Source organism: Sphaeramia orbicularis, chromosome 7, assembly GCF_902148855.1.
Source record: "Sphaeramia orbicularis chromosome 7, fSphaOr1.1, whole genome shotgun sequence".
Classification (NCBI taxonomy): Eukaryota; Metazoa; Chordata; class Actinopteri; order Kurtiformes; family Apogonidae; genus Sphaeramia; species Sphaeramia orbicularis.
In genome coordinates, this window is record NC_043963.1 from 4,810,378 (window position 1) to 4,835,309 (window position 24,932).

Below are 24,932 nucleotides of genomic sequence, written 5' to 3' on the forward strand. Positions count from 1 at the left end.
AAATGCTTAGTTTTAGTTTTTTTTAAAAATATCTTTTATCTTCTTTGCTGTCAAATTCAAATAAATCCCATACAGGACTCTGCTGCTTTCTCCCACCTTTGGTCTTCATGTTTCCAGGTAGAGTGTGGACCAGAAGACGACTGGAAACCACAAGTGACGAGAAGTGACGGACCGTTAAATATGTAGTGCCACCAGCTAAAACTGCTTGAGGGAAATAAATTGCTTTCATATCAATCCGACATTGACAAAGACAAAAACTAAGGGAATTTTATCCATAATTTTGATACGTTTTAGTTTTGTAAGCACACAATACAGTTTCAGTTAGTTATCGTTTTTTTCTTTTAATTACAGTTTTTATTTATGTCAGTTAACGAAAATGTTTTTACAATTCTAGTTTTTGTCATTTCGTTAGTTTTCGTTAACGGTAATAACCTTGGCCCACAGGTGTGAATGTCATATTGTTTGTCTGTGTGTGTTAGCCCTGCGATGAACTGGTCACATGTCCAGGGTGAACGCCGCCTTCACCCGTAAGTAGCTGGGATAGGCTCCGCCCCCGTGGCCCGAATGAGGATAAAACAGGTTCAGAAGATGAATGAATTAATTATTTTTGATGTATACTATATTTGTAAGTTATTGCATGTTGTATTTAATGCATCTGTGGGGAATTTATTACACTTTGTGCATTGTCCACTGTTTCTTAAATCCACTGTACAGACCAAAGACCCCAATGACTGTTGCTGAATCAACACACTTTGTATTCACAGGGTTAAAAGGAATGGGACACGAGTCAGACACAATAATACACACAAATGGACAGAGGTGGAGTTCAGATTCTTTATTTGAACGGCAGAGAAAAGTACATGGTTCTTACCACATCATGGATTTCTTTAAAGTACAGTTAACTTCAACTGTCAACTTTATTTAGTACGTGAAGTAGCTTTTGACTTTTCTTCAACTGGACCCACACCTGCGTCGAAAAGAGGAGACGACCAGATTTCCACTCCATCCCTGTCCAGAACCAGATGACCATCATCTGTCATGGTCAGACGCATCCTGTTTGACGTCTCGTTGGAGTAGGAACTTGAAGCCCAAACTGCCCTGTAGGCTTTGTTGTACATCACCAGGTTGTTGTCCTCCTGTAGAACAATGCGGAACCCGCCTTTATCGCAGGTTCCTGTGGACCACATTGGAGCCCAGGTGTAGATGACAAAGTTGCCATCCTCCTGTGGAAACAAAAAAACAAACAAAAACTTACACTACAGAAATAAAATCCTGTGAGGCACTAAAACCACCAACAAATGAGATTTTTTTTTTTTTTTTCTGGGAGAAATTTTCGACCTTAAATCAGATAATCTCTGAATTTGTTTCTTACAAATACGACTTTATCTCAGATTTTTTTTTTTTTTTTTTTAAATAACGCACCTTAATCTCAGACTATTTCATTTATTTCTAAATAAGTTCATGACAAACCTCTGTCAGATCACCTTCAGTCACTGCACACTTAACACAACACCAAACCAAACAGATCATACAGGAATTAGATGGATGTTTCTCACCTGGAACACAGCTTTGTAGTTCCCATTTGTGCTGAGGAGGTAATCTCCTTTACGCATCTCCTGGTTGGTGCTGATAGAGGTCTTACTCATGATTCTGGAAACAAATAGGTTGAAATTAAATATATATGAACATGTCAACCAACAACAACAGAAAAGAACAATCACTCACATACAAAAAGGGGATCATTAGGGTCCAACAAACTGACCTCTAGTTTAACTGAGGGCATTTTAAATATCAAATATGTCACAACAAATTATTTTAATCACTTCACGTTATTTTATCAATTAAAAAAAAACTGCTACTTGGTCATTCACATCTAATAAGAGTCCAGTGTAGCACAGTGAAAAATCACTGCAACTACTGACATAAAAATGAGCAAAATAGTTTAACCTTTCAATTTTCAACAGCAAAGTCAACTCAATATAAAACACTGAACTTTTTCCAACAGAAAATGGTTAAAATTTAGGCAGAAAACAATGCATTATTAATATTAGGTCAAAAGATTAGACGTTACAATAAAAGGACACAAAAAAGTGTATACATTTAGCAGTTCATTTCTTTGTTCATCATTAGTACTGAAGCTAACGTCCTGCAGTTGGATGGAATCTGTCTGTGCATTAGTTCAGCGTTCATATTAAACATATGGGATGTTTTCTCACCCAGTCGTGCAGGTCAGATTCAGAAGCTCTTCCACAAACAGATGCTCATGAAGCGGCTGCTGCTGAAGTCTAAAGGAGCCCAGGTTATAAAGCTGATGAGACGCTGAGGGGGCGGAGTCAATGCACAGAAGAGGTGTGATTTACATAAACACCAGGAACAAGGAAAGTATACAGCTTACGCAATGATACAACTAAAAAAAAAACCTGTTTGTCATGGTGAGATCAGATTTACACTTTGTTTCATATTACTTTTAGTTTTTATCCATTTTGAATGAGCCACAAGAGGTCAAATCCATCTCAAATTATTATTTATAAGATGTCGGAGAAATGGTCTCAAATGGATTTTTTTTTTTTTCATACCAACAGAAAATAATGCCATTAGGACAGTGGTTCCCAACCTTTTTTGGCTCATGACCCCATGTTAATGTCACAAATTTACAGTGACCCCAGACATTCGAAACAGAGACGTTTTTTTTTTTAAACTAAAATTAATGTTTTTGATCATGTAATAGTTTCCTTCACTATGTTGCAAATAAACGATAATTTCAGATGATATTCAATCTATATAATGTATATTATTGTGGACAGAGGCAGTAAATCCAGGTGTAGATTACTGCACAAAGGGAGAATTTGATTTTCCTTGGTCAGGATCTGTACAGTCAGTCCAGCTTGGATTTACAAGGCTGACAGTTAACACTGAACAAACAAGAACTCAAACTATGAACTCTGAAAGAGCTGCAGCATCTGAAACTGACCACAATGAACATTTGACAGATAAACAGAACCACAGTGCTGCAGTTTCAACTTCACAGTTTGTCATGTCTGTTATGGATTGTGATTGTCTCTCTAAACTCAACATATATTTTTTATTAGCAAGTTTTTTTTGTTTTTTTTTTTTTTTATCAGTTACTAGAAATTTCAGGCGACCCCATGTGGGGTCCTGACCCCAAGGTTGAAAAACACTGCATTAGGAATTATCCTAGAAATCAGTCCTGCCTTATATCTTCAGTTTTTGAGCTATCGACACCAATTTTACTGTAAAAATTAGTGGTCCAATCAAAACTTTTGATCTATTCATAAGAAATAAATGAGAGTCAGGATTTGTGGCAACTTCAAAAGTAATTTAACCTTTCCTGAGCAATTTATCTCCATTTCTTATAGTATCATCCACAACTGAAAATCAGTGGACTATGCTTTGAGTATACGTTCATAGAAAAGCGCTACATAAATCTAATCCATTATTATTATTATAGATGTTTTCCTTTATTTAATTGACATTTGCTGCTTGTGTTAAACTGACAAGTAGGCTAATGGCTTATTAAGAGTCTGGTTTAGACCAGTTCTAAATGTAAAGTGTCATGAGATAACTTTGGTTGTTATCTGGCGATACATAAATATAAATATAATTAGATTTCATTCATTCATTCATTCATTTTCTGAACTCACTGTATCCTCATGAGGGTCACGGGGGTCGCTTGGAGCTTATCGCAGCTACACAGGGGCGAAGGCGGGGTTCACCCTGGACATTTCGCCAGTTCATCACAGACTGAACATATAGAGACAAACAATCACTGTCACATTCACACCTATGGGTGATTTAGATTAACCCATTAACCTATCAGTGCATGTGTTTGGATGGTGGGAGGAGCTGGAGTACCCAGAGAGAACCCACGCAGACGCGGGGAGAACATGCAAACTCCACACAGGAAGGTCCCACCCCCCCGCCGACTGGTGTTGGAATCGAACCCAGGACCTTCTGTCTGTGAGGCACGAGTGCTAACCACTGCACCACCGTGTAATTAGATTTCATTTACTTTTAATTTGTTGATATTAGTGCTGCTGCAATTAGTCAACGTAATCAACCATGAAAATTAGTCGATGGCAGTTTTTTGAGTTGACGTGTCGTTTTACTCTTGAAGGCCTATTTATTTTTGGTCTGAAACGCAGTAGGAATCTCCCTACGACCGCTGCCAGAGACAAGCCATGGGTATGTCATGATGGCACGGGTATGCCACCCCCACCCCACCCCAATTCTAAATAAATAAATAAAAAAAAGCTTTATTTATATAGCACCTTAAAAATGAAGTTTACAAAGTGCTTTGACAGACAAAGCAGAAGGGAACAGCAGGATACAAGATGCAAGTAAAGACACTAAAACAGAAGCAACACAATAAGACAGATGTGTACAGAAAATGCAAAAACATGACACTTCGAATAAATTAAGTGAATCGGAGTAAAGAGGGCAGAGATAACGTAACATGATGCTGTCCAATCAATCTAAAAATGAAGGAATGAGATAAAACATCATGTATGAGAATATAAATTAATAACCAAACAGGATAAAATTCAAATTTAAAACATTAAAATTAAAAAGGGACAGACATCACATAAAGGCAAGTCTATAAAAACGTGTTTTAAGAAGTGATTTAAAAGACGTCACTGATTCTGCAAGCCTTATGTCCTCCTAAATAACAAACACTTGATTTTCTATTTTTTAAATTAGTCGTTTAGATTAGTCGACTAATCGAACAATTAGTCAAAAGATTAGTCGTTAGAAAATTAATCATTAGTGGCAGCACTAGTGGACTTTCCTTTTTTTTTTTTTGAAGTTAAGAATCAGTCCTTGTGCTTTAACCACTGTGTGTTTTAAACAAGAAGTGGCACAGGTTCAGCTTTTTGCTCCTGTAGAAAATGTTGAATATTTTCTTTGACTTTTTGAAAAAGAAAAACAAAAAAAGGAGTGTAAGATGTGTAAGATGACAGAGCATCTTTAGTCATCACCTTGAGTTTGACAGAAAGGGCTGATGAAGACATGTGTCAGGGCTGTCATACAAAAATATGTACAGTATGTGTTTTTCATTAGTATGAGTTTCCGTGTTCACGGAACGAGGAAAGACCACGAAAATACCTCTCAGTTTGTTTTGCACATAAACATCCAGGAAGCCTACAAACCAAACTCCAAAAAGGCTAGAATGCTGCGTAACATGAGTAAAACAAGTGAAAAAGTAATCACAGTTCATGAATACCCCCGCCCAGTTTCACAACACTTTGCCCCTCCTGCTCACTGATGCCAAAATTAAAGATAATTGTAAATTAAACTAAATTACTGTCCAGTTCTGCCCAAGTCTTAACTTTCAATCATTTCGAAAACTTTTCAAAAATTTGTAGAAAAATTCCACACTTGAAATGGGCTCTGTGCACAGCCCCACTACTTCCTGAACTTAAAGTAGTTTCTTTATTTCCTGTCTTTCATTATTGGACACTCATTAACAGGGCTGGGTGTCATGGATGATTTCCTTAATGGATTTGATATCAATTCATAAGGTTCTAAATCAATTAATCACGATTCGATTCAGTATTAACTGAGTCAGAATCATTTAATGATACTATCAAACATTAATGTAGATGAAACGCACAACAATGCCATCGAACCTGCTCAACTGAAGTCCTTTTTAATCTAACCTTCTTGTATCTGAAAGAATTCCGGATAACTGATGTCGCTTTTCGTTTTTGCACCAAGTCTTGCTGAACTGCATTCCTTTCTAATTCTAATCATGTGTTCATTAAAATAATAATCAGGGTATTTTTCAGTGTTTATTCACTAAAGGCTCATTTATGGGCTTTAGAAAATACACTTTTATTGTTTGAAAAGTAAGTTAAGACACATTATCTGACAGAAGGACAGTCGAGCTGCAGCACAAATACTAACTATTCTGTGCAGGATATCTGTCTGATATCGTTCACTGAGTATTCATTTTCCTAACTTCCTTGTTTTACTTCCTACATTTTGACAAATGTTAAATACTTTCTACTCTGGACATTTATGTACAGGTTTTAGTTTTAATGCACAAAAAGAAGTGTTGCACAGACTCACCTATTTACTGCTGAAATGTCATATTTATTTCCTTTCTAATAGAGCCGCACAATATATTGTTTGAGCATCGTCATCACAATGTACATGTGTGCAATAGTCACATCGCAGGTCCTGCAGTGTAAGAGGCAAATGAACTCAATGTGTTCTCACCAAGGTTATAATAGTTTTGGATTTTTCATTATAGTTTAGTTTTATTTAGTTGTGACTGTTTTTTTTCCCCTAATTCAGTTAGTTTAAATTAGGTTTTTAGAGCAGGATTGCTAGTTTTAATTACTTTTCATTTTTTTCTAAACGTTTAGTTTTAGTTTAGTTCTAGTGTTAGTTTTAGTTTTTTTATAACTTTACTCTTCCTCACCGTCGTATTCAAATAAATCCCAGACAGGACTCTGCTGCTTTCTCCCAACTTCAGTCTCCATGTTTCCAGGTAGAGTGGGGACCAGAAGACGACTGGAAACCACAAGTGACGGACCATGACAAATCGTGTGGTGCCACCAGCTAAAATTGCTCAAGTGAAATAAATCGATTTCATATCAATCCGACATTGACAAAGACAAAAACGAAGGGAATTTTATCTATAATTGTTACATATTTTACTTAGTTTAATAAGCACACAATGCAGTTTCAGTTAGTTATTGTTTTTTTCTTTTAACTGTAGTTTTTATTTATTTCAGTTAACGAAAATGTTTTTTCAATTCTAGTTTTCGTTAACGATAATAACCTTGGTTCTCATCTAATTTCAAGGGTATGTGACACACCTTGCATGCAGCGATCCACCAATCACAATCGTTCTAAATCGGTTTGGAGTGAGTCGCTGGTTATAATAGTTATAACAGTTTTGGATTTTTCATTCTAGTATGGTTTTATTTAGTTTTGACTTTTTTTTTTCTCTAGTTCAGTTAGTTTTAATAGGTTTTTAGAGCAGGTTTGCTACTTTTTATTAGTTTTTGTTTTTTTTCTAAATGCTTAGTTTTAGTTTAGTTTTTTCATATCTTTTCTCTTCTCCACCGTCTTATTCACATAAATCCCGTACAGGACTCTGCCGCTTTAGTCTCCATGTTTCCAGGTACAGTGGGGACCAGAAGACGACTGTAAACCAAGTGACGGACCGTAAAGTGTCGTACGGTGCCAACAGCTAAAATTGCTGGAGTGAAATAAATCGATTTCATATCAATCTGACATTGACAAAAACAAAAACGAAGGGAATTTTATCCATGATTTTTATACGTTTTGTTTAGTTTTGTAAGGACACAATACAGTTTCAGTTAGTTACCGTTTTTTTCTTTTAATTATAGTTTTTATTTATTTCAGTTAACAAAAATGTTTTTTCAATTCTAGTTTTTGTCATTTCGTTAGTTTTCATTAACGATAATAACCTTGCTGGTAACAACATTGAAAAATGAGCAACAAACAAGAGAAAAAAAACCATAAATGAAAACTTGGTGCAAAAAAGAAAAGCAACGTCACTTATCTGGAATTCTTTCAGCTACAAGAAGGTTAGACTAGAAAGGAATTCAGGTGAGCAGGTTCGATGGCGTTGTTTTGCGTTTCATCTACATTAATGCTGGATGGAGCTGATGTTGATTTAAGAGGGTTATATGTCAAATGTTCAGTATGTTTGTCATGACAAGGGGTCTCCCCACTTCACAGAACAAGGAAACAAAGCATAATTAAAAAAAAAAAAAAAACAAGAAATAAAGAAACAAGGAAGAAGAATACATCAAAATACATCACATCCTTATATCTAACCTCCCCTGCTTTTGTTGTTGATACTGCTTTTGTTACCTCATACATCTTAACGTCTAGATCAGGGGTGTCAAACTCATTTTAGTTCAGTTCCACATACAGCCTAATATGATTTAAAGTGGGGGGAATCAATGTTTGCTGAGTTTCCGACTGTGTGTCCAGGACTGCAGAGTTATGGTCAAGTAGAAGAACCTGTAAAGGTCACAGGTAACAGGGTGCAGGTAGTGTTGTGTGGCCATCGCAGACCGTTACAGTGCATTTCCACAAACATTTAATGTGCATTTCGAATCTCGTATCATTGTTTATAAAGTTCTCCCGAGATCTGTTAGAAATGAACCCGCCCACCCACTGTGGAATCTGACAGAACACTTTTAAGTCTATATTTTGCGAAATTCCCTATCTTGTTTTGTCTCCGTCCCAGCATTTTAGACTGTGTTGAAAGCATCAGAGTCCAAATTTGTTCATTCTTTACTAGACAGAATCAAAATGACTCAAAGAAATTAGATCTTTTTCTTTGTTCACATAATTTTACTGTATTGGTGAAAAATGTGTAAATCTGAAACAAAGAAGCTGATGAAAAGGAAGTGAATCTGCAATGACTTTATAATGATCAACTGACTTCAAGTGTTCAAGTACTGAACCAAATATTTCACAGGTTTATTGTTTTGATTCCACACTTTTCTTTTAAATTTCTAATCACAAAAGTAGAATAAAACACCTTGGACAACAGATATTTTGGGGGTATTTTTGGATTTTAATGCAACACTTGTCAAAAAAGCCAATTCTACCTGAATAAATTATCTGTATCCTTGGACCCCACTCTGAAAAACTACAAATATTATTTAAACGAAATAAAAATCTATTGTGCAACATAAACTGTGTTGTTTCCTTGTTCCTGGTCTCGATGCAAATATGGAAATCATGCATCTTCACTAAAACGCCTGAGCACACTGGCTCCGCCTCCTCGGCATCTCAGCAGCTTTATATAACCTGGACTCCTTTAGACGTCAACAGCAGCCGCTTAACAAGCATCTGTTTCTGTGAAAGAAGAATCTGACCTGCACGACTGGGTGAGAAAACATCCGACCTTTTATACTAACACTGAATGATGCAGAACCAAACAGAATACACAGAACTGCAGATTCAGCGGTTCCTTTGATATTCTGTTTGATTGTTGGCTTGTTTTAATTTGCTGTAGATTCACAGGATGATACTGTATGTCAGTATTTTTCAACCTTGGGGTCGGGACCCCACGTGGGGTCACCTGGAATTCAAATGGGGTCGCCTGAAATTTCTCGTAATTGATTAAATAAATAAATAAATAAATAAAACTTACTAATAAAAATATTATGTGAATTGAGAGAGAGAGAGACAATCACAATACATAAAAGACATGACAAACTCTGAAACTGCAGCACTGTGGTTCTGTTTATCTGTCAAATGTTCATTGTGGTCGGTTTCAGATGCTGCAGCTCTTTCATAATTTATAGCTTGAGTTCTTGTTTGTTCAGTATTAATTGTCAGCCTTGTAAATCACAGCTGGACTGACTGTACATATCCTGACCAATGAAAATAAAAATCTAACTTTGTGCAGTAATCTCAACCTGGCTTTTCTTCCTCTGTCCATAATGATATACATTATATAGCCTAAAATTAATGTTTATTTGCAACTTGGTATAGCAAACTATTACATGATCAAAATCAAATAATTTTAGCCAAAAAAAAACAACTCTCCATTTTGAATGTCTGGGGTTGCCAGAAATTTGAGATGTTAAAATGGGGTCACGAACAAAAAAAGGTTGGGAACCACTGCTGTATGTGTTCTGTTGTCATCTGAGTGTTCTTGACTTTTTGATCCTATTTGTTTCCAGAATCATGAGTAAGACCTCCATCAGCACTAATGAGGAGCTGCGTAAAGGGGAATATCTCCTCAGTACAAACGGCAAATTCAAAGCTGAATTCACGGTGAGAAAAAGATTATTAAGAATTATCAGGTGATTCAGTATGATTACCTATTGTGTTAAAAATATAGTGGTTGAGGGAGATCTGAGTGAAATTCTGAGATTTTCCTTGGGTTTATAAGATACTGTTTGAGATTTAAGTGGTAAATTCACCAAAAATAATCTGATGTGTTGTGAGAAACTTATTTGTAGCTCAACTTATACAGGAAAAACCCATTTGTTGCTCTTGTTGCAAAACTGAACCGAGTAACTGAAGTAATGCATCCTCCCGCAGGGTGACGGCAACTTGGCCATCTTCACCTGGAATCCTATATGGTCGACAAACACAGCTGGTTCAAAAGCAGATCGCATCGTTCTGGAAAAGAACAGCAACCTGGCGATGTACACCTCAGACAACCAAATAATCTGGCTTTCAGACACCCACTCCAACACAACCTCTGACAGGATGCATCTGGCCATAACCAATGATGGCAAACTGGTTCTGGACAGGGATGGAGTCACGCTTTGGTCCAAACCAGAGCCATTTCCATTTCTTCCACCTCTGGGACCAGGTCCAGTGATTCCACAGAAAGATTCCAATGGTAAAAAAGATACCTAATTCTGGTTTCAAACAGAATCCATGATGTAGTAAGAACCATGTGCTGTTCTCTGCCATTCAAATAAAGAATCTCAAGTCAACCCATATTCATGAATGTGCATTATTGTCTCAAACTCATGTACAATGACTTCTCATCAATAAAATCTAAATGAAATACATCCAACAGCGGGTCAAAATAATCTACTCTTACAGTAACTTTTTTGATTCTGAAAGTAGATTACCCTAAATCTATTTAAAACACCAATGTTACAGACTAGTTATGTCGGTAAAGCAGAGGGAAAACATATTCAGGTCCTGGTGAAATCCAAAGTTTATCAGAATTATGACTAGTAAAGCAGTCAGGGTTATTGTATTTGTATTTAAGTTACACATATTACATCTTCATACATGTATTTAGAGCCAGATTTTGGCTTTTTTTGTTGTGTAGGAATTAGGATTGGGACTCTTAGTTGTAAGGCTGATATGATACGCATCTCGAAACAGCATCTCTGATCCGATATATTAAAGATACGTGAATGGCATCTCACGATGCGATGCGATATGATTCACACCCAATTCAAAATACAGAGCAATTAAGCGCATTCTGATTGAACACATTCATTCAGGTTAAAAAAAAAAAAAGTATAAAATATATATATCTATATATATATATGCAGTGCAATTCAATGAGCTTGATTATTTATTTATCAAATAAGAACATGACTTTTCACAAAGTGGCTTTAGTTCAGTTTCAGAATACGTGCTTCACATTCAGTCAGGTGAAAAAGTTAGGACTTAGTTTCCAAAGTCGTTTCTCTGTATGTTTCTAACTCAACTTCTTGCTCCCTCACCGATTCAATTTGTCATGTAATGTATTTGTAATGTACATAAAACAGAAAAAGGTTCTGTCACTTTAACAGACACCTGTGCAAGGTATTCTGGGATGCGCTGTTGGATATGTATGACACTGTTTAAGGAAGTATCTCCGGTATGTTTTTTTTTTTTTAATATCTCAGGTATGTTTGGCAGTATTCAGTACAGTTGATCTAGTAAGAAGTAGACGTTCATAAACCTCATGTGTTCACCTCCTTCTATGTCTGTCACATTCACATACACACATTACAGTATTCATTCGCAGCGCTTGTGCCACAGTCCATCCCTGGAGCTCAGACTGTTAGTGTACAGTGTACACATCCGCGAATCCACGGTGCACAGTAATGTGGGTCTGAAGGAAAGAAAACCTTTACCCAAATAAAGAGTAACACTTTTAAATGCAAGTAAATATGTATTCTATTGAACGGATTGAATTTTATTGATACAAACATTCAATAACCAATGCATCGCGATATCATTCCAAACTTGATCACCTTCGGTACCTCCGCCAAGGAGGTTATGTTTTCATCAGGGTTTGTCTGTTAGCAAGATAACTCACGAAGTTATAGATGGATTTTGATGAAATTTTCCAGAAATGTTGATACTGGGACAAGGAACAACTGCTAAAATTTTGGTGGTGATGGGGGTGGGTGGGTACACTGATCCGCCTTGGTGGAATTCTGCGCTCTCTGAGTGCTTTTCTAGTTTATTAATGTATTTGCTCTGCCACTAGTTCCTTGTACACAAAAGACGTTTGAATTTTTTTCTTCTGCTCAAAACAAATAAATGAATGAATGAAATTAAATGAACGACTTGCTCCTTGATTACAACAAATAAACACTGCACTATCCATGGGCTTACGTTTACCAGCACCACAGTGTTTTCAGTCATCAGGCTTGTAGATCACCAGACCTTGAACCCAGCCACAGCAGAACTGTCCATAGCTGTCAGGGGACTGGAGGCTTTTGACGTCTTCCACTGTGTAATAACTTATGCCGAAAACCACACAGTTAACTAACTGCATGTAGGTACAGGGTGGCAGAGTCCACATCCCTGCACCAGTCAGACACCTGTGAACACTGGTAGCTCAGATGGGTCTATACTCTTCATATCTCAGATGGGTCTACACTCTTCATATCTCAGATGGGTCTACACTCTTCATATCTCAGATGGGTCTACACTCTTCATATCTCAGATGGGTCTACACTCTTCATATCTCAGATGGGTCTATACTCTTCATATCTCAGATGGGTCTACACTCTTCATATCTCAGATGGGTCTATACTCTTCATATCTCAGATGGGTCTACACTCTTCATATCTCAGATGGGTCTACACTCTTCATATCTCAGATGGGTCTACACTCTTCATATCTCAGATGGGTCTATACTCTTCATATCTCAGATGGGTCTACACTCTTCATATCTCAGATGGGTCTATACTCTTCATATCTCAGATGGGTCTACACTCTTCATATCTCAGATGGGTCTATACTCTTCATATCTTAGATGGGTCTACACTCTTCATATCTCAGATGGGTCTATACTCTTCATATCTCAGATGGGTCTATACTCTTCATATCTCAGATGGGTCTATACTCTTCATATCTCAGATGGGTCTACACTCTTCATATCTCAGATGGGTCTACACTCTTCATATCTCAGATGGGTCTATACTCTTCATATCTCAGATGGGTCTACACTCTTCATTTCTCAGATGGGTCTACACTCTTCATATCTCAGATGGGTCTATACTCTTCATATCTCAGATGGGTCTACACTCTTCATATCTCAGATGGGTCTACACTCTTCATATCTCAGATGGGTCTACACTCTTCATATCTCAGATGGGTCTACACTCTTCATTTCTCAGATGGGTCTACACTCTTCATATCTCAGATGGGTCTATACTCTTCATTTCTCAGATGGGTCTACACTCTTCATATCTCAGATGGGTCTACACTCTTCATTTCTCAGATGGGTCTACACTCTTCATATCTCAGATGGGTCTATACTCTTCATATCTCAGATGGGTCTACACTCTTCATATCTCAGATGGGTCTACACTCTTCATATCTCAGATGGGTCTACACTCTTCATATCTCAGATGGGTCTACACTCTTCATATCTCAGATGGGTCTATATTCCTCATATCTCTGATCTTCTCCAAATACCTTTGCTCAGCTGTTGCGTTGAGCTTCTCTCCATACAGACCCATTGGTTTCACCGCTGCCTTATCCATTTTTTTTTTTTTTTTTCCTAAAATCTTGATTTATATGGTTTAGGGATGTAACGATATGAAAATTTCGAATCACGGTTATTGTGACCAAAATTATCACGGTTATGATTATTATCGTGATATTGTTGAAACTGTGCTCAAAATGTTCAAAAAGTACTTTTACACACACTGAAATAATTTAACCAAGTTGTATTTTGAAAAATACATAAATAAATAAAATTAAATAATAGCCACAATGTACTTTGTGTTGGCAGAAACATTAAAATATTAACATGTAAACTATCAAATATACAAATGTGCATTAAAGATGGCACCATTTTCCATATCAAGTTTGAGTTGTTTTAGTTTCTTTTTCATAGATAGATAGAGCCTAGAGTGCTGCTGCTTCTCCAGGAAATGAGCAGCACCATGAGTTTTCACAGTGCGGTAATCAAACAAGATTATCATGATAATTAGAATTTGAACGGTAATACTAACTGTCGGGAATTTTACCGCAGTTTATCGTTACACCGGTAATCGTTACATCCCTAACAGGGTTCTTTCCTGCATGTCTGTACTATGCTGTTGCCCATAGCAACCGATAGCTTGAAAGTTCAAAACTCCAGATATTCCTCCATATGTCAGGTGATCTCCTCATTCCTAATACTCACAGCTCACTGGGTTCCAGTGTTCTACCTGGGAGTGGGGGCTGGTGGGGGTCCGCAGTCCGACAGGAGCCTCTCCAAGTCACTATGCTTCCAGTTCCCGGGTCCGTCACACAGAGCTAAGCTAGTTAGCATTAGCTAGATAGGCTAGCTCGGCTAACGCAGAACACCGGCACCATAAACATAACCGTCTGCAACAAATACAGAAGTCCGCAGTGTCTTTGCTCGAATGTCGTACTGCGTTAAACTCACAAACACCGCAAACTCGCATTTAATTCCGTTTTTATCCTGTTTACTTTTCTGTTTGTCCTACACACACTGCAGTACCATTTAACTGTTCTAATCCCGAACCTTCCCTCCCACTTTTTTTTTTTATTTTTTTAACTCCCGCCCACCAGCCAATCACATTACAGGATAAATGACATGGCTTGATCACAGCCAATAGCATGCAACGTCAAAACATTAAGGTTGTATTGCAGGGCTGTCAAACTTGTTATAGATCAGTTCCACATTCAGTCCAGTATTACCTCCAGTGGGCCAGACCTGTAAAATAAGTGAAAAAAGTAAATGTATATTATGAAAATGTTTATATCTACAAAGTTACTTAAAAATCTGTATATCATGAACAACCTGAAATGTCTTTTAACAATATTATGGCTCAGTTGATCATTTACACACATACATTATAACTTGCATTATAATTACAAATACACAAAACATTTAATAACAGATAATATTAGTAGAATTGCACTTACTCTTCTTAAAAAATGTCATGTTGTTTATATTTGTTCAGGCTGTTCACATTTTTTTGTAAAAAGATAGCTTGTAAATGTAAACATTTTCATGTAATTTTACTTTTTTACACTAAAACATGAAGAAAATTTGCAGTTTTCATTATTTATAGGTTATTATGATAGTATTTTACTGGTCTGACCCACTTGAGACCTAATTAATCTGTCTGTCTGTGGAACCTGGATATAAATGATTTTGACTCCACTGATTATCAACATGTTCAGTGTAATTTTTGCATTTCACAGATTCATCCAGATTGGAGCCACTGGTGGGCCAGTTTTGGCCCATGGGCCACAAGTTTGACACTTGTGTTGTACCTCATCATTTACACCTCAGTTTTATATTAAAAATAGATTTAAGAAAGATATTGATATAAAGTGTAGCTTTTGTAATGAATGTCCTGAAACGGTTGTTCATTTATTTTGGCACTGCCCTACTGTTAAAACTTTTTGGCAAAAACTCTGTGATTTTATTCATAATAACTTTGAAAGATATTTTCTGTTGTTTTGGAGGAATGTATTGTTTGGCCTATTTGAAAGTAGCTCAAAAGTGACTCACTATACCTGATAAACCTTTTAATTTTAATGTCAAAATTTCACATTCATTGCTGTAAATACTCAGCAAAAAAGCCGTCCTTCACTGCAGGGGTGTCAAACTCATTTTAGGTCACGGGCCAGATTCAGCTAAATTTGATCTGCAGTGGGCCGAACCAGTAAAATAATAACATAATAATATATAAATAATGTCAACTCCAAACTTTTCTCAATGTTTTAGGGAGAAAAAAGTTCATTTATATTATGAAAAGGTTTACATCTGCAAACTATCCTTTCAAAAGATGTGAATAACATGAACAGACTGAAAAAATAATTATAATTTTAACAATATTCAGCCTCAGTTTATCATTTACACATGTACATTATAACTTTCAGATCACAGTGGATCTACAAACAAAACATTTAATAACAGGCAGAATCTTGATAGAATTGTACTTACTTCTCTTAAGACATTTCAGGTTGTTCACATTTTTTGCAAAATTATATTTTTAGTGTAAATACATGAAAATAGTTACATTTACAAAGAGAAACATTTGAAGTTGTCATTATTTCTACGTTACTATGATCGTATTTTACTGAATCCTGCCCACTTTAGATTGAATTGGTCTGAATGTGGAATCTGAACTAAAAGGATTGTTTTATATCTTCAGTGTAATTTTTGCATTTCACAAACTCATCCCAGGGCCGGACTGGACCCTTTGGCGGGCCGAATTTGGCCCCCGGGCCGCATGTTTGACACCTGTGCTTTACTGCATTCTATAATAATTTCAAATAATACCTTCTCTCAATTAAGTACTCTGAAAAGTGAAAGGCAATCCAAATTGTTGAAATCTGTATTTCCCTTAATATATTCATCTGAACTTCGACACCCCTAGTGTAAGTTGGCATACTTCTTTCTTTTACTTTTCTCCTTTCTTTCTATACATGATTATAATTAAGCATTTATATAATGTCTTCAATTGCAAATGTTTTTTTTTATATTTGATATAAAAAAAGCTATATTTGTATTGTAAACTGTGCTGTTCTAAATTAGAAAAAAAAAAAAAAATCATTTACACCTCAGTTTCAGGTGCAGAGCACGCAACCTATGCAGACCTGTACAATGTCTGGATAACAAACAAAACTTTATGGAGTGAAAACTGAACATATACGTGTATTAAAACAAATCTAAATGTAATGGTACCAATGTGAAAAGGTTATGCTAAAATATCGTACAGGCTACAGACATGAACGCCTCCAACTCCCAAAAGGCTGGGTAAGTAAGACAGGTTTTGAATGAAGTTTATTTTTACTCCTGTCTCATAATTCTTTTTATTTAGTATTTATTTTTATTGATTGTTTTAATGATAATTGTGTTTTTAACTGCTCTTTTCCATTTTTGTAAAGCACTGTGAATTGCCCTGTGTATGAATTGTGCTATACAAAGAAATCTGCCCTATTTTTTAAATTTATAAAGTCATTTAAAATTGATTGTGTCACAACTAATATCACAAAAGCAGTGATATTGGTCAAAAGAGAGGTAAAAACATACCTGCAAAACAATGTTTGGAATTAATGTTTTGCGCATAAAGTTTATTCTGTGAGTGGATCACATGATCAGGCGTGGTAATACTCTGGGACACTGTTCATGTGTATTTTTTCTGTGAAGTACTTTGAGCTACACTGATGTGAAACATTACATTAATAACATGAAACTTAAGGATTTTTTCTACCAGGGTTTTCTGATTTTTATTTGATAATGTACATTGTTATAATTCCTGTTCTGAGAAGAAAAAAAAAAAACATAATTAGCCCATAAAACTGTCAAAAAACTGAGATTTCACAATTTTCATGCCACCCAACCCTACTTAAAAAATGACTTTTTCTAACAAATATGAATGAAATATGGACTGTAGACACATCACTGCTTCATCTGTTTAATCAGCATGTTTCTGTCCTTTTTCTGCAGCTTAATAGCGTTTTTTTTTTTTTTTTTTTTTATCCCAGACTGTTGTGTCTGAGCTACATGAAGCTGAACATTTTCCCAGTTTCCACTCAATAATGACAAAATAAAAGAAAGGCGACAAACATACATGCAACAAACAAATCCTACATAAAAAATACCAACGAAAACATGATATTAATCTACTTATTTACTAAAAAAAAAAAAAAAAAAAAATTACAATAGAAATTAAAACTAATCCAAAGTTTTGGGATGAGCTAACGTTCAGTGTACGCGTCAGTACTATGGCATCGAGGAGGGCGTTTATTAACTACAGGTCACACATTGCATTTATTCCAGCCTATTCATGAACCGCACTAGAACTGTACATCTGCATTTATCAGTGAATTACAGGTGGAAAATAAAGGCTAAAACACTGGAATAAAATCTAATGAAGTGTTCTCCTGTTTCCCCACTGGAAGGCGACGTTCACCACAAACAACCGCAGTCGAAAACCTCGCATTTAAAGGAGTCATTCGTAATAAATCTGCTTTAAAATGATCAAAAAGTGTCTGCAAGTGTGAAAACGTTGATTCATTCCCTGTTTTATCATTGAAATATGAGATAGTAAAGGCTTTTACCTTCTGCAGGTCGTTCTAATGTCTAGAGTTGGTGTTGAATTAGTGAGAAAACTGAAATAATCGAGATGCATCAATGTGTTCGAACCCATAACAATGATTCCAGTCACATGAAACAGTATCTGGTTCCATTTGTTGCATATTATTATTATTATTATTATTATTAATATTATTATATAGATCAACTATGTGTCAGAGTCGTCTTTACATATATTTAAGTTGCGTCTGTACATGTTTCTGATTTTAAGAACGGTTGTTTTTGTTTTCACTTCTACAGAATTTTATCTTTGGTCTGTGTTTGAATATCGTCACCTTCCTAAAATAACTGCCGTTCTGTAATTTTTTCAGATTTGTCAGGAAACACAAAAAAATTAACCAGAAATTGACAATTTGATGATTTAGGCAAAAAAGTCATTTTTGTCAAAAAAAAAAAAAAAAAAGAAAGAAAAAAAGACAAACAAGAAAAAACAACAACTTCGGCCATTATTTTAGGAGTGATGACATGAAATGTTGTGCTGTAGTTGTTTGTAATGTGGGAACATGTGACTGTGTAATTTTGTAAAATATTTCTATATCGTTAGCCTCATAGCATAAGTTGCTCTAGTCATTTTTGGCCAAACTGTAATATCTGTGTAACTTTGTGTGTAACACTTCTGATTCATTTTAAATATCACAATTTGGCTAAAATACGACTTGGACATCGGATGCTCTACTATGACTTAAGCTACAAAGCTAACGATATGCAGTCTTACTCTTCTGTTTTGTGGATTTTCTGTTCAAAAACAGACTGCGATCCTTAAAGTCAGTCTGGGTTCAGTAAAAATGAGCAAAACAAGCACTAAGACACTGGTGAGTTTTAATCTTGTTGCAGCTTTTATGTAGTTTTTCATCCTTATATGAATAATTTAACCGTCTGGTTTCTTCAGATCAGAAAAAAAACCTTTAATGTGGAAAACTTTAATGATGTTTGATGTTTAATTGTGATACCGACCAGTATTAACATCCTAACTGTTACCATATTTTCAGTCATATCTGTTACTCCATCACTGTCCTGCAGGTAAAATGCCGCCACAACTGTTGAATAAGAGTTAATTTTTTCAGAATAATTGGGTCTATTAGTGTGAAAACAGCTGCCGTTTGTGGTTGAATCGTCGTCTAAACAAACGTTCAGATGCTGGTGAATCTGTTCAGTGGGTTGAAACTCTTTAAATACATGTGTATCTGCATAGAGACCGTCCTCATCAGGAGATAAAGGTTGTTTCAGGAATAAACCCAGTCCCTGGCTCCTCCCCCCTCCTCTCTGACTCCTCCTCCCTGCTTGGTTGTTGGCGGCGTCGGTCCGAGCCTCGTCGTCACACGGCGGTGCAGCATCTGTTCTGGAAAAGCTGCTCGACCACCGACGAGTCAGCGAGCGTGGAGATGTCGCCGAGGTCGTGCTCGTCGCAGGCGATTTTACGAAGAACCCGGCGCATGATTTTACCTGGAAGAGGACGAGAGAGTCACGTTAAAATCAGAGGAGAATCAGAGGAACTGTAGGACACGTGGAAGAAACTGTTGGGATGTTTAATCGCAAAAGAAAAAAAGCCTTTTCCACCAAAAAAAAAGGAGGGGGCGGGGCTTATGAGTCATGCTGCAGCTGGCCACCAGGGGGCGACAGAGGTGTTTTAGGTGTTCACACAGCAGGTTGAATTTTTTTTGGTGAAATTGGATTTTTTGTGTGCTCATTCATATTTCACATTAAATGCAACTTCTATCAGTTTTGAGTCTGAATGCGACCCTGAAGTGACCCACATGCACTACAGAGGTCCAGATGGAATACATGACCACGCAGACACACACTGTGTTCACAGAAGGAAATGTGTTTTTCCTCCACTCCTCCTCCTAGGACACAGAACTGCAATGTTTGTCGCATTTCAGTGACGTCAAGGTCGGATAAATGCGACCTGGCTGTTCAGACTGAAGTTGCATTAGAAAACATCAGATATGTACTGGATTTAGGACCACATATGAAAGTGGTCTGGGTCAGATTTGAAAAAAAAAAAAAAAAAAAAAATCAGATTTGTGCTGTTCAAACTGTCTTTAACAGATTGGATACAGGTCACATATGGGGGGGGGGGGTGAATTTTGGCCACATTTGTCTCCAGTTAAATAACTACTACTACTAATAATAATAATGGTATAAAGAGGTATATTATATTTTTATCTTCCTTTGTTCAGCTTTAATGTTAATTTTTTTAATTAGAAATTCTTCTTAATTCTTTAAATCAGTGCATTTTATATTATTTTGGCTTCATAAACTCAGTCTCCTATTTTATATAATATTTTTATACCAGCTAAAATTTCCTTAGGGGGTCAAATGAGTGGCCATTTTTGTCAAAAAAAAAAGTTGTAAGAAATGTATAGAACTGTGTGTAAATAATACTAATCCATTTGTGCACAGACTACTGATATTATTTGACAGTGGAAGCTATATTTTCAGAAATATTGGATTTGGAATAGCACGTGTATGTGAAACTTTTGCTGGTGGACGGACGTGACATTACCCATGATGCTCTGGTCAGTACCAGTACTTTATTAGTAATAAACTTATAGACTTACTATTGCTAATTCTCTCTTCTTCACAAATGTTAGTATTGTGGATCTAAAACAATAACAGCTGACACAAAAACACTAAATGTGTCAGTGGACGGATGTGACATGGTTGTTCCAGATCCCATCATACTGATGCTTCTGCAGCCATGTCAGCGTTTACACTAATGATCCCAGTGCAAAAACTAGGATCACTATATTTATTGGATAGTTTTATCATCAGACTAAAGAGTAACTAACAATATAGAATTGTTATTTCTTTATAAACATGCTTATTATTAGAAAAACTGTGATTTAAAAAGTGCCGTGTGACATTCTTCATGTATGTTTTGGCGTAACATAAGCAGGATGGATCAGCACCATACTCCAGACTGAACCTGTAAAATAAAATGTGATATGTAGGAGAGAATCTGGTTAAGAAAAACTGGGGAATCTAAAGAATAGAAGATTTGTTTTTCAGGTAAATTCAGTTCAAATATAACTTGGCCATTTGTGACATGAAAATATAGCATTAATTGTGATGAAATTGGACATTTTTGAGCTGAAAACATAGTTCATATGAGCATCAACATGTTGAACAGAAACTGAAATCCTGTACATTTTGCAGAACATGCATTTACCAACACAAAGTTCCTTTGGGGATTCACTTAGATTGATTTCTTATGCACAAAGACAGAAATAAAACCTCTAAGCAAATTTTAGCCAATACAAAAAACCACATGTTTTTTGTCAATATTTTCCATATTATTTGACAATAAAAAGATAATTAGTCTTCCCTTTGCTCATAATTAAACAGAGCCTGATCTTTTAATTCCTGTAAATTAATAATAAAGAACAGAAGAAACTAAAACATCCTCTGACACTTAAAGGATAAAAATAATAAAGAGGTAAATAGTAAAAACTACACTGAAAATCATCTAAATATTTTGAAATACTGAGCTCTAATTGGATGAAGGCTGAACCGGAGGTGGGGTCTGCTGTGTGTGATTGACAGGCAGGGGGGCGGGGCTGGTCTCAGTACCGGATCGGGTCTTGGGGAGTCCCGGAGCATTCTGGATGTAGTCCGGCGTGGCGATGGCGCCGATCTTCTCTCTCACTGTTGGACATGAAAACATGGGGTTAGTGTTCAGACCAATGAACGGAAACTCAGAACTGTGTCACTTCCTGTGTCCTGACCTTGTTTCCTAAGCTCCGCCTCCAACGTGCGGTTGTAGGCCACACCCTCGTTCAGGGTGACGAAGCAGTACAGACTCTCTCCTTTGACGGGATGGGCCGTCCACCACCGCCGCCTCCGCCACGGCTTCGTGTTCGACCAGCGCCGACTCCACCTCCGCCGTGCTCAACAGATGGCCTGATGGGAAACAGGAAGTAGAACCTACAGTCAACGCCATCTGACGCTTCAACAATTAGCAATAAGTGAATGACGCGTTACCGGAGACGTTCAGCATGTCGTCTATCCTCCCTGTATACAATAGTATCCGTCCTTGTCTCTACGGCAACCTGAGGGATTCAAACGCAAACAGGACGTATTGTCAATGACATGTCCTGACCACCAGGGGGCGCAGAGGAGGAGGTCAACAATAAACAACACGTAAAAGGAGGGGAAAAAATCACATTTAACAACCAACAAAAAACACATCAATCTGTAATTTAAGACACAATGCATGAAAAAGTTTTACATCAAGAAAAAAAAAAACAACCTGGAGGAAAGAAAATGAACTGAAATCTGTCGAATGTTTCATCAACCTGTTAATTAGGGATTTGGATTTTAACAAATACCAGAAAATGGTGAAAAAAAGATGATCAAGATTACAAATTGTTGACTAAGAAGCACAATTAATGATGAAAATAACGACTGAATCTAAGAATGAACAAAAATTAACAAGAGGCCATCACACCAAAAAAAAAAAATTGTCAATTAAACAAAATTAGCAAATTATTAAAATGAAAATTAAGAAAATTAAATGACAAAAAACTAATAAATAAAAACTGTAAAAAAAAATTAATAAAAAAATGAACAAAATGAAGAAAATAAATTAAAGAAAAAAGAAACAAAATTAAAATAATGACAAAAAGAGCAAAATATTAAAAGAAACTAATCAGTTAAAGGGAAAAAATTAAATACACAAAAACTGAACAAAACATAAACTAAATTTTAAAAATTTAAAAAAGAAATGAACAAAACTGACAAAAAAAAACTGAACAAAATAAAAATGAGCACAAAAAAAAAAGAGCAAAATATTAAAAGGAAATGAACCAGACAATGGGAAAAAAAACATAAAACAACAAAAATTAACTAAATACATCAGCAAGAAAATTAACAATACTGACAAAAACCTGAACAAAATTTAAATAATCAACAAAAGAATAAAAATGAAAGAAAAACTGGAGAGAAAATGATGAAGAACTAGAGTGATGAAGACGAGCAGATGAACGGTCCGCTGTGACCTTTGACCTCACCGTCTCCGGTGACGTAGTACCGCGGGAACTTCCTGAAGTAGGTGGTCTCGAACCTCTGGTGGTTCCTGTAAACGTCCGTCATGACGCCGGGCCACGGCTGCTTGAACACCTGCGCCAGGGAAACAACAAATCAGAGCACGCAACACGGATGGGATGAAGAGGTGGCGGAGTCAACACTGACCAGGTATCCTTCGCTCGGACCCTCCAGCTCCTCCCCGACTCGTTCAAGATGGCGGGAACCACGCGAAGAACGGGAACGTCTGAAGAAGAGACAACGACAGAGACGTTACGATTAAAAACCATGACAGCGGTCGACGACGAAGAATTAACAATAAAACATAAACGGTTTAAAAGGCGGGGCCACGTTCAAGAATTCAGACAAAACAAGAAAACAAATTCAGGCTATTTCTTCATTTGTCACTCAAAAAAAAAACAAACAGGATTTTATTTTTAAATTTTTATTTATTTGATTTAACTTAAAAAATGATGTATAAATTTTTATCGCACTAACTCTAACCCTTCATTTGTCACTTTGTCAAACTTTTTAATCCTTCTGTTTTTGTTTTCGTCTTATATTCATTTTGTTGAATCTTATTTGTAATTTTTTCACTTCTTTTTTGTCATTTTGTTTTGTCATATCTTTTTCTCATTTTTCACTTTGCCACGTCTTTTTGTCATTTTTTAAAAAATTTCAGCCTCGTTTTGCCTTTTTTGCCTTTTTTTTTTTTTTTACATATTTTTCACTGCAATCTTTTTTCTCATTTGTCACATATTTTGTTCTTGCCATGTTATTTTTGTCTTTTTTATAAGTTTCTTCTTGGCACATCTTTTCATTTTCATGTCTTTTTCTTTCATTTTTCACTTTCACATCTTTTACATCATTTTTTTTTGCATCTTTTTAGCATCATTTTGCAGCATGTTTTTTTTTGTCAATTTTTCGCCATTTTATTTTATTTTTTTACATATTTTTCGTTGCATCTTTTTCTTATTTACGCAGTATTTTGTTCTTGCATGCTATTTTTGTCTTTTCTATAAGTTTCTTCTTGTTGCATCTTTTTCATTTTCACTTCTTTTTCTTCATTTTCACTTTTTTTGCATCTTTTTCACCCGTTTTGCTGCAGCATCTTTTTTGTCATTCTTCACATCCTTTTTTTTTTTTTTTTTTTTTTTACATATTTTTCATTTTTTTTTCTTCATTTGCCACTTTTAGTCTTTTTTTTTCTGTTGACTTTGTCTGCGTCTTCCGTATCTTTGTCACAATCTTTTTTTTCGTCTTGTCGCATTATTTTGTTCTTGCACTGTTATTTTTGTAATTTTTTGTCTTTTTATAATTTTCTTCCTGTTGCATCTTTTCATTTTCCACTCTTTTTTCTTCTTTTTTTGTCGTTTTTCAGATCCTTTCTTTTTTCCAATATTTTTCGTTGCACCTTTTTCTTCATTTGTTGCTTTGAGCCATTTTTTTCTGTTTTCTTTTTTGTAACATCTTTTTTCATTGTTGCATTATTTTGTTCTCACCCATGTTATTTTGTAATTTTGTCTTTTTCATAAGTATTTCTTCTTATCAAATGTTTTTCATTTTCACATCTTTTTCTTCATTTTTCACTGTCATGTTACTTCTGTCATTTTTGTCATTTTTTTTTTAGATCATTTTTGGTTCTCACCTGTTTTTCTTGTTGCATCTTCATCATTTGTCACGTCTTCCACATGATTATTCTTCCTTGTTTTGTCGTTTTCTCTTTGGTGTCTTTTATTTTTTGCCTTTTTCGACATTTTTATCTCGTCACATCTTTCACCTTATTTTCCTTGTTGCATCTTATGTTGTTTTTCTTAATGTGTCTTTTTTGCATTTTCTT

General features: G+C 35.9%; 2 protein-coding genes across 2 annotated transcripts in view; both read right to left on the reverse strand.

The window, feature by feature from the left end:
• Positions 1-914: 914 nt before the first annotated feature.
• LOC115422950 (comitin-like) lies at positions 915-2,289 on the reverse strand. The gene is made up of 3 exons (XM_030139596.1): positions 2,217-2,289; positions 1,557-1,650; positions 915-1,223 (listed from the first exon to the last, which is right to left on the reverse strand). The coding sequence occupies exons 2-3, from the start codon at positions 1,644-1,646 to the stop codon at positions 918-920; spliced, it is 396 nt and encodes a 131-aa protein (XP_029995456.1). The 5' UTR covers positions 1,647-1,650; positions 2,217-2,289; the 3' UTR covers positions 915-917.
• A 15,082-nt stretch (positions 2,290-17,371) lies between these two features.
• LOC115422199 (acetyl-coenzyme A synthetase, cytoplasmic) overlaps positions 17,372-24,932 on the reverse strand; it is a 40,607-nt gene continuing 33,046 nt past the window's right edge. The window contains 10 exon segments of the mRNA XM_075353485.1: positions 17,372-19,510; positions 21,641-21,715; positions 21,796-21,893; positions 21,895-21,970; positions 22,052-22,090; positions 22,093-22,119; positions 23,080-23,188; positions 23,261-23,298; positions 23,301-23,324; positions 23,327-23,339. Of these exon segments, the coding sequence (XP_075209600.1) occupies positions 19,383-19,510; positions 21,641-21,715; positions 21,796-21,893; positions 21,895-21,970; positions 22,052-22,090; positions 22,093-22,119; positions 23,080-23,188; positions 23,261-23,298; positions 23,301-23,324; positions 23,327-23,339 (627 nt within the window). The 3' untranslated portion in view covers positions 17,372-19,382.